The sequence below is a fragment of the Pogona vitticeps genome, chromosome 5 (assembly GCF_051106095.1).
Source record: "Pogona vitticeps strain Pit_001003342236 chromosome 5, PviZW2.1, whole genome shotgun sequence".
Classification (NCBI taxonomy): Eukaryota; Metazoa; Chordata; class Lepidosauria; order Squamata; family Agamidae; genus Pogona; species Pogona vitticeps.
The window spans coordinates 88,662,735-88,673,441 of NC_135787.1; the positions used below are offsets into that span (position 1 = coordinate 88,662,735).

Consider the following 10,707-nt stretch of genomic DNA (forward strand, 5'->3'; position numbering starts at 1 on the left):
TAGCTTGCAGGTAGAACGGGCCAGTCCAAGGCAAAACAGGTGAAGGAGAAACTGAAGGAATGTGTCCAGAGACGTTGGCCTAGTAGGCAAATGTCATCATGATGCTAAGTGACAGAATGCCTACCCATTAAAGGAATAGGTTAAATAGCTGTATGAACGAGCCCCTTGATGCAAGAGGGCTGTTCCACGCCAACCTCCACAGAGGCTTTTACCCCAGTCAGGAGAATCACTGACAAGCAGGGATGGTGGCAAGAGCTGCAGGGCTCCCTTTCTTCTTCCAAGGGCAAGCTAGGGCTGCTGGCACCCAGCTTTCTGCAGAGTTAGCTCAGATGCTGTCCTCTTCTTTTTTGAAACAAAGAGGAAGATTGCAAACAAGTGGATAGCTGTTGCTCTTGAGCCTGGGGGTAACCTTGCTAAGAAGGGAAAAGAGACCTTATTTCTTTAAGAGAAAAGCCCTGAGGGCTCCAAAGCTGGCTTTGTAAAGCTTTTACAAAGAATACCTAACCCCAGCTAGTGCTCTTCCCCCAGGCAGAAGAAACAACTTGTTAATAAAGAAATAACAAGGGGAGGCCAAAGAAAGGAAAGGAATAGAATTGTTTTGTTTTTTACTTGCGAAGTTCCAAATGAAGCTGCTGCTACAGTGGCAGAAGAAAAAAGAACTGAAGACTGGGTGTGTGGGGGGGGGGCGGAGTTATATAGCTGGTGTAGGAGAGGTCCCCGCACTAAATGCTTAAATCGCTGTACTGCAGCTAAAACTGTGCTCACGACCTGGGTTTCAAATCCCAGGTAGCCGGCTCAAGGTTGACTCAGCCTTCTATCCTTCCGAGGTCGGTAAAATGAGTACCCAGCTCGCTGGGGGGGCAATGTGTAGCCTGCATAATTAAATTGTAAACCGCCCAGAGAGTGCTTGAAGCGCTATGGGGCGGTATATAAGCAGCACGCTTTGCTTTTTTTTTTTTTTGAAAGTTTCTGAAGCTGCTCTGCTTGAGCGCAGATTAAGCCATTAGTGTGTATTCACAGAGAACACAAAGGAGAACTAAAGCTTGCTTGATACCATCATACATTCCCTTGATGTTATCTGTGTCTGCTGCTATCTGTATCTGAGAGCAGAGCTGAAGCCAATAATCATGAGAACATCTCCTGGCAGCCTGTTGGATTTTGCTACAAGCAACTCGAAGAGCCTGCAAGTTCTGATCACTAGGACAGGCTTTGTATGCTGCTAGAGCTCTCCTCTTTTCCTCGATGGCTGGTATCAACTTCTCCAAATGGGCTTCGAACCAGTCTGCCAGCTTTTTGGTCTTCTTTCCAAATGTGGACAAGGCAGTGTTATAAACAGCGTTCTTGAAATGTTCCCATTTTTCAGGTGCATTTGCATCAGCCAGGGTTTCCTCAAGCACTTGGGCAAATTCCTCCACTTTTCTTTGATGGCATGTCTTGCTGGTGTCAATACGTGGTCTTCCTTCATGATTTTATTTACTATTTTAATATTATATTTAATTATTTCAATATTTGTATATTTACTTTTTTAAGTTTTTAAATATTGTCCTTTTAATGTTGTAAGCTGCCTTGTGTCCTTTTAAGGAGAAAGGCGTGTGTGTGTTTAGTCGTTTAGTCGTGTCCGACTCTTCGTGACCCCATGGACCAGAGCACGCCAGGCCCTCCTGTCTTCTACTGCCTCCCGGAGTTGTGTCAGGTTCATGTTGGTTGCTTCGCAGACACTGTCCAGCCATCTCATCCTTGGTCGTCCCCTTCTCCTCTTGCCATCACACCTTCCTAACATCAAGGTTTTTTCCAAGGACTCTTTTCTTCTCATGAGATGGCCAAAGTACTGGAGCCTCAGCTTCAGGATCTGTCCTTCAAGTGAGCATTCAGGGTTGATTTCCTTTAGAACTGATAGGTTTGTTCTCCTTGCAGTCCAGGGGATTCTCAAGAGCCTCCTCCAGCACCACAATTCAAAGGTATCAATTCTTCGGCGGTCTGCTTTCTTTATGGTCCAGCTCTCACTTCCATACATCACGACAGGAAAAACCATAGCTTTGACTATTCGGACTTTTGTTGGCAAGGTGATGTCTCTGCTTTTCAAGATGCTGTCAAGATTTGTCATCGCTTTCCTCCCAAGAAGAAGGCGCCTTTTAATTTCAGGGCTGCTGTCTCCATCTGAAGTAATCATGGAGCCCAGGAAGATAAAATTTGACACTGCCTCCATATCTTCCCCTTCTATTTCCCAGGAGGTGATGGGACCAGTGGCCATGATCTTAGTTTTTTTGATGTTGAGTTTCAGACCGTTTTTTGCACTCTCCTCTTTCACTCTCATTACAAGGTTCTTTAATTCCTCCTCACTTTCTGCCATCAGAGTGGTATCATCTGCATATCGGAGGTTGTTGATATTTCTTCCGGCAATCTTAATTCCGGCTTGGGTTTCTTCCAGTCCAGCCTTCCGCATGATGTATTCTGCATATAAGTTAAATAAGCTGGGGGACAATATACAGCCTTGCCGTACTCCTTTCCCAATTTTGAACCACTCAGTTGTTCCATGACCAGTTCTAACTGTTGCTTCCTGTCCCACATATAGGTTTCTCAGGAGACAGATAAAGTGGTCAGGCACTCCCATTTCTTTAAGAACTTGCCATAGTTTGCTGTGGTCCACACAGTCAAAGGCTTTCGCATAGTCAATGAAGCAGAAGTAGATATTTTTCTGGAACTCTCTGGCTTTCTCCATAATCCAGCGCAAGTTAGCAATTTGGTCTCGAGTTCCTCTACCTCTTCGGAATCCAGCTTGTACTTCTGGGAGTTCTCGGTCCACATACTGCTGAAGCCTACCTTGGAGGATTTTGAGCATAACCTTGCTAGCGTGTGAAATGAGTGCAATTGTACGGTAGTTGGAGCATTCTTTGGCACTGCCTTTCTTTGGGATTGGGATGTAGACTGATCTTTTCCAATCCTCTGGCCACTGCTGAGTTTTCCAAACTTGCTGGCATATTGAATGTAGCACCTTAACAGCATCATCTTTCAAGATTTTAAATAGTTCAACTGGAATGCCATCACCTCCACTGGCCTTGTTGTTAGCCAGGCTTTCTAAGGCCCACTTGACTTCGCTCTCCAGGATGTCTGGCTCAAGGTCAGCAACTACATTGTCTGGGTTGTCCAGGATATCCAAATCTTTCTGATATAATTCCTCTGTGTATTCTTGCCACCTCTTCTTGACGTCTTCTGCTTCTGTTAGGTCCCTCCCATTTTTGTCTTTTATCATGTTCATCTTTGCGCAAAATGTTCCTCTAATATGTCCAATTTTCCTGAACAGATCTCTGGTCTTTCCTTTTCTGTTATCTTCCTCTATTTCTTTGCATTGTTCATTTAAGAAGGCCCTCTTGTCTCTCCTTGCTATTCTTTGGAAGTCTGAATTCAAGTTTCTGTAACTTTCCCTATCTCCCTTGCATTTTGCTTCCCTTCTCCTCTCTGCTATTTCTAAGGCCTCGTTGGACAGCCACTTTGCTTTCTTGCATTTCCTTTTCTTTGGGATGGTTTTCGTTGCTGCCTCCTGGACAATGTTACGAGCCTCTATCCAAAGTTCTTCAGGCACTCTGTCCACCAAATCTAGTTCCTTAAATCTGTTCTTTACTTCCACTGTGTATTCATAAGGGATTTGGTTTAGATTATACCTGAGTGGCCCAGTGGTTTTTCCTAATCTCTTCAGTCTAAGCTTGAATTTTGCTATGAGAAGCTGATGATCAGAACCGCAGTCAGCTCCAGGTCTTGTTTTTGCTGACTGTATAGAGCTTCTCCTTCATGGATTGCTGCCTTGTCGTGGCGAAGGGGCTTGAGTAACTCAGAGAAACTATGGGCTATGCCGTGCAGGGACACCCAAGACGGACAGGACATAGTGGAGAGTTCCGACTAAACGCAATCCACCTGGAGTAGGAAATGGCAAGCCACTCCAGTATCTTTGCCAAGAACGCCCCATGATCAGAAACAAAAGGCTAAAAGGAGAAAGGCAGGGTAAACATATTTTAAATAAATACATAATCAATAAATATTAACATATCTAATCAAATGCATTGAAAGAGAAAGCTCTTGTATCTACAAAATTTGGAAGAGTCCTGATAGCTATTGCATCCCAGGTTCTGTTCCAAGAGCTTGGAACACAAAGAAGCTCTATTGGCACATTTATATTTCCTAATGGGATACTGAAAATTGCAGTTCATTCCCATCATCAGTTTACTTACTTAATAACAATCAACATTGGTTGTTGTGGGTTTTTTGGGCTCTTTGGCCGTGTTCTGAGGGTTGTTCTTCCTAACGTTTCACCAGTCTCTGTGGCCGGCATCTTCAGAGGACAGCACTCTGTGCTCTGGTGTAGTTGGCTTGGGAGTGGAGTATTTATGGCTGTGAGATGGGCTTTTTTCTTTTTCTGTAGATGGGTGATTAGTGTGTCTTGTTGTGGGTGCATTGTTGTGATAAGGAGAGATTATCTGTCACTGTAGTTGATGGGTGTCATTAACTGGTCTTTGTGTGTAGTGATCCCCTGTCCTTGTGGCTGGGTAGAGTTTGTTGACTTTTGCACGCTGTATTTTTGAGAGCTGGGAGCCAAGTTTTGTTGAGTTTCAAACTTTCCTCTTTTTTGTTGAAGTTTTGCTGATTCTTGTGGATTTCAATGGCTTCCCTGTGCAGTCTGATGTAATGATTGCTGGTGTTGTCCAGTATTTCAGTATTTTGAAATAAAATTTCATGTCCAGTTTGTTTTAGGGCATGTTCAGCTACTGCAGATTTTTCTGGTTGTTTTAGTCTGCAGTGTCTCTCATGTTCTTTGATTCTGGTATGGATGCTTCATTTTGTGGTTCCAATATATACCTGGCCACAACTGCAAGGTATCCGGTATACTCCTGCAGTGGCGAGGAGGTCCCTTCTGTCCTTTGCTGACTGTAACATTTGTTGTATTTTTGTGGTGGGCTGTGACACCCACTGCACTTTGGAAAGATACAAAGACAGGGAACTCGCAACCGGTGGAGATCTCAATGAAAATATGAAATTCTAAATGATTACAGCAGCCACCAATCTAAGTTTACCAGAAGTTCTTAACCCCATCATCAAAGAGTTGTGTGTTACATATGTGGCAACAAAAAAATTTTATTGAATGGGATATAACTTTCATTCACGCCTTCACTCCAGTTACTCAATGATATTGGTATCATATTACTGAGAAATTGGCCAAATTATAACCTTAGATTATGTGGCTGTGCAGATCATGTGTTATCACATGTCATATAAAACCCTGTTGTTTTAAAAGATCAAACATCCCTAGATAAAATTAGGTCATTTATTAAAAAAATGCATCTCAAACGACAATAATCAATATGATGATGGAGATAATCTATGTCCATTTTAATCTGGCTTCAGGCCTGGTTTTGGAATACAGATGGCTTTGGTTGCTCAAATGTGGCCTTAGTGAGTGCTTTAAGAGCCACGTGTAGATTCCAGAAGGGAGGACATAACGGGGAAATTACAAAGACACACCCCTAAAGAAACATGCAATATTCTGCATATAGAACAAACTGCTTTTGTTAGATGGAAAAAATGCTGCCAAACCAGCTGCCTCTTTCTTTCCATGCCCTTCTGCAAGAACTCCAAGATATCAGAAACAGAGGCCTTCCATGCTTGCCTGCCCCTTCTATTGCACCCCCAACAGAAAGCTCTCCAGGTGATATCATAAATCATATTACTGGACTCTCTGAGACCCTAACATAATACAGACTGTTCCAAGTAAGCTTTATTCAGGAGATTATTTTTTAATAACCAAGCATGAAGTTGATACCATTCTGGATTCATACAGAAAGAAGACACACATTTTAAAATGCCATTGAGTTGTTCAGGCTCCTCCCTCCTTCTAGTGGTGCCAGAACACAGAAAGCAGAACACAGTAAAAAACAATTTAAAAAAGATACAAAGCAGCAACATACCATTAGTCACAGGGCAATCATTTTCTTTTGGATCTTGAAGTCTAGACAATGCCAGAACAGCTTGTATTCTCACATTTGGAACTTTGTCCTTCACTCTGAGCAGCATGGCATTGTTAATTTGATGAAATAGCTCATCTTCAATCTGAGCATTCTCTGGCAGGCTTCCCAAAATTTTATTAATAAGTTGGCACACTCGAAATCTAACTGCGTTACTGTTAGCATGGTGAGACTTAAAAAGAAGACATTAATTTTTTAACATATTTGCATTACTGTTCTAGGCACACAAAGTTTCATTTGGCATACAAATTTAAAGAAAGGTACATACAAAAATCCCATTAAGTTTACTTACACAATAATACAAAATACAATTTCCCAATTTTTCTAAAGCTACGTTACAATACTGGCATGGTGAGTTTCAATCTTAAATTCTTCTTCTTCTTTAGCATGGTATTGTCATTGTTATTATGTGCTGTCAATTCAGAACTCACTTACAGCAATCCCGATAGGGTTTTCAAAGTATGTTAAGTATATAAGGAATTGTTTTACCACGTCCATTGCCTGGTGAGTTTCCATTACAGTGGACCCTCAACTTACGAAGGTCCCTACTTATGAAAATTTCGCGGTACGAAAAGCTTCAGCCGCAAGTTTAGTTCGACTTGCGGCCGGAGCTTCGACCTACGAAAGGCAGGGGGAAAGGGTGGGAAATTCAAAGCTGCCATCTGCCTCCTGTCCCCACCGAAAGCCGCTCAGCCACAGCGGGTACGGAGCGGCTTTCGGCTTCCCGGGCTTCCAAAGCTGCTCCCGCTGCCCTCTGTCTCCCTCTGCCTTCTGTCCACACAGGAACAGAAGGCAGAGGGCACCAGGGACGGGAGACAGAGGGCAGCGGGTGCAGCTTTGGAAGCCCGGGATTTTTTTTCTTTGCCTGGAACGGATTAAATGGTTTTCAATGCATTCCTATGGGAAATGGACCCTTGACCTACAGACTTTTCGACCTGCGGCCACAGTTCCAATACGGATTAATTCCGTAAGTCAAGGGTCCACTGTACTCTATCCACTACACCACACTGGATTCTGCTATGTATAGAGACTTTTGTGATAGGACAGTACCTCACAGTGACACTTCTGTTCTTCCTGCAACTATAAAATAAAAAGAGCTACATATACAGCCACAATTCACTCAGATTCCACAGAAGTAGACTAAGGAAATCAGATCCTCAATGACTCCATCAGAAGTCCCTGCTACTAGCAGGTTATAAATTAACACTGGTGGCTTTTGCACAGATATAGGGCACCCATGGTGATTTCTTTTCCTGCTATAGCTTAATGTCGAATTTACAAAATCACTGAGAATACAGCATAAAGTATGCTTCAGTTATGTGCAGGTTTGATGCTGATTAGACAATAGTGTTTTTAGGGCAACATTTATCTACTCAATACCAGTTTCTCAACATACATTATTATTATAGTACCTCAAGCAGAAAGTTGAACAAATAATTCAGAAGTGAATTCTCCACTTCTTCCTCTTCAACATCATCATCTTCTGGCTCATAAAAAGAAGCAAGAAACTTGGCCACAAAATTTATCACTTGTTCTACTGCAGGTTCTCGTTTGTAGATTATCAGGGCATACTTAAGGTAATGAACAAACTCCTCATGAAAGCCAATCTTGTCTTGTAACTAAGAAGCAAGAATTAAACAGCAATATAATTTGATTTTCACAGCTAATAGAACAATCTGCTAGCATGCAAGGGGCACATTAAGATGAGACTCAAACAATCCCTACATGTAACAATGTTTCCACTACACAAAAGCACCCTCAGGACAACCATCTGTTCTTGAAAACAGAAGTCATTTGTTGCTACATTTCAAAAACAACCACCTAACCACTGTCTACCAGCTGACGGACAAGCTAATCACTTATTTACAGAGCACTTATGTACAGTGGAGTCTCTACTTAAGAACGTCCCTATTTAAGAACAATCCAACTTAAGAACAGCTCCATTTGCTAAATTTTGCTTCTACTTGAGAACAGAAATCCAAGATAAGAACAGGAAAAAAAACCTTTCCTGCTCTTTTTTTAACCTTAGGTCATCTTAGGTTAAAAAAAATTCTCCCCCTAGTGGTAGAGTACGTATTAACCAGCTTTGCATTAGTTCCTATGGGAACTAATGCTTCAATGTACGAACGCACCTCTACATAACAAAAAAACAGCCAGAACGGATTAATTGGTTTTCAGTCCATTCCTATGGGAAATTTTGCTTCAACTTAAGAACGTTTCAACTTAAGAACACCATTCCAAAACGGATTAAGTTCTTAAGTAGAGGTTCCACTGTAATTTGAATGTTCATTAACCATCTTCAAAATACCATTGTCACTTGGAAAGTTCATTACCAGCATTAAAGCAAGCAAAGATATAATGGTCATATTCTGTATCCCATTTCAATGTATTCCAAAACCATATGTACACCGTGTTCCAGATAAATTGGGTAACAATCTATGAAAGATCAGATAAATAAATCTGTTATAAAGTGTCACAATACTCTTCTTGCTGGAACAGACTATTATAGCTACCTCTCTGCAACCTTCTACAAGTGTGGAAATTTTGTTTCTCATTTTCTTTTTTGCAAGGTAGTTCCTTATTCAACCTGCTCTCTTCAGTATTGTCAAAGTATATACTTCCTGCATGTTTTTAACATTTGAAGTGCACACTTCTTTAATGGAACTATAGTATTTTCTAGGGTACTCTTGTCAAAAAAGCGTTCTAGATCCAATCAAACAAATAATTTGTATTTACCTTATTGTATGTGTGCTTTAAAGACACCACTAGTTTTGCATGATTTTGGTGAAGTTTCTGAGCTTGCTCAAAGGCTTCCTTTATATGAAGAGTCTTCTTTCCCTTCATAGCTGCAAAAAGATGTGTAACTTTAAAAGATTGCAATTGAAAGCTGTCATTAGCCATGGAATTACTTGCAAGCATCTGTCCTGTCAAGTCAGTTCTGATTTGTGTTCAACCCTTTTCAGAGTTTACCATTCCCTTCTTCTGGGGCTCCCTGGGACTGTGCAGCTTGCCCAAGGGTACACAGGCTGGCTCTACTCACAGAACACACAGTGGGAATCTGAACTCTCAACCTCTAGCTCACAGTCAAATACCTAAACCAGTCATCTGTTTCAAATAGTCAAGACAAATATATTGATTCATGCTATTATTTTAAAAGTAATTCCAGGACTCACCTTTCCTTATAATCAAAATTGCTATCATAACATCTGAAATGAATTGATTTAATTTAACGAAAACCTTAGGGGTAGCTAGATGAAAAATATGAGAGGGATTATACAGCCTAAGTAGTGGATAAGGAGAGAACATTTTAGCAGGTGCAGTTTTAATGTAAGCTGTACTTGTGAAATTTCCTCCTCTATACAACTACACTAGGCTCCTGATATTTCAGAAATTAGTTAAAACAGAACTATACAAAGCACCCTTTAAGAATGTAGCCATAAATGGTGTTAATACTATTTTTTTATTTAGGATTTTTCTTTTTTACTAACTCTGTTCAAGTTGGTCTATCACCATATTGACTGTGTTGAGATATGGGGGTGGACCTAAGGGGCTCTGGATTGTGATTTATTCTGTAAACCACTCAGAGAGAAATGGGAAAGGTGGGCTGAGGTATTGTAAGAAAGACATGAAAGAGGCCTTTTTGGAGGGAGGAGGAGTTAAGACAGCGACTATCCACCACACGGGCGCATCCATTCCTAAAAGCGCAGTGCTTGGTCCCTACATGTAAGGAGGCCCGGCTCCAACTGGAAAAGGCTCTCCTCCGTGACAACCAGCTCCCATACCTCGGATCAAGCTAGATCAAGCTGTTTCGAGCAAACCTGGTCTTCGCTATTAAACGGCTGGGGCCGTTCCAGCCAGTCCGAAAGCCACGTTCCCCAGCTTCTACCCTCCACACGCAAGACTCCCCGCTTCGCCTAACGGCAGCGCAAGCCAGAGGACCTCGAGATGCCCGAGCCGTTTGTACGACGGAGAACGACCTTTCTCTTCCCGCCGCTCTGTTCAAATGCTCAGCCTGCGACGGAAGCACTCTGCGTTCTCGTCAGAATTCTCGCGAGATTATAGAAGACGGCTGACCTACCCCAAGAAGAAGTGGGGAACGTTCTGAAGAGGGGCGTGGCTAATGCTTAGTCAGCCGGGAGGAGGGAAAGAGGAAAGTGAGGAAGTGGGAGCGAGCGGCGGGGACTTTTCCTTTCGGTGATTGGGCGGCGTCGCCCAAAAGGGTTTTCAATTAGTTTCGGCTTGTTTTTTGCTGCCGAGCGGGAACGTGCTGTTTCGGGTCGATGTGTGTCCCAAGTACAGGACCGCCTTTAGGTTAACAATTTGCTGTCTCTCTTCTTTTTCCTAGCCGGCGTTTATTCATATTTATTAGCAGGATTTCTGAACCGTGTCTTACGAGCAGGTAACGCCAGAGGCGGGTCACAGCGCCACACAGCCTATGACGGTTCAAAACAGTTCATGGCTGAGAGGCCCAAGATCAGGCGATACCTCAAGCATACCATTGTTGGGGAGAAAGAAGGGGAGAGAGAACTCCTTACCTTACACACCCCTCAGAGAAGGCTTACCAGACAGAAATCAATGCCATAGTCGTTGCGGGGGAGGCGGGGGGGTATAGGAGGAGATGTTTCTGGTATTGAGTCTTTTAAAGCTTTAGCAAACTTATCTGAAGGGGGAAAAAACCTCTAATTGGTTACTATGC

The 10,707-nt window shown here is 42.4% G+C and overlaps 1 protein-coding gene across 5 annotated transcripts in view; it reads right to left on the bottom strand.

The window, feature by feature from the left end:
• The window catches only part of NCAPG (non-SMC condensin I complex subunit G), a 78,782-nt gene extending 68,741 nt beyond the window's left edge, over positions 1–10,041 (bottom strand). For 3 of the 5 annotated variants that reach the window (XR_012087576.2, XM_073001071.2, XM_020809839.3), the window contains exons 1-4: positions 9,794–10,041; positions 8,748–8,857; positions 7,424–7,630; positions 5,955–6,183 (exon numbers count right to left, since the gene is read on the bottom strand). Coding sequence is in view for 4 of the 5 variants with exons in the window: in XM_073001071.2 (XP_072857172.2) it covers positions 5,955–6,183; positions 7,424–7,630; positions 8,748–8,855 (544 nt within the window). In the remaining variant the exon portion in view is untranslated. Of the gene's footprint in view, positions 1–5,954; positions 6,184–7,423; positions 7,631–8,747; positions 8,858–9,732; positions 9,752–9,793 lie in introns of those variants that run through there. The other 2 variants (XM_020809840.3, XM_073001070.2) reach the window with 2 other exon arrangements.
• Between the last annotated feature and the right edge of the window lie 666 nt (positions 10,042–10,707).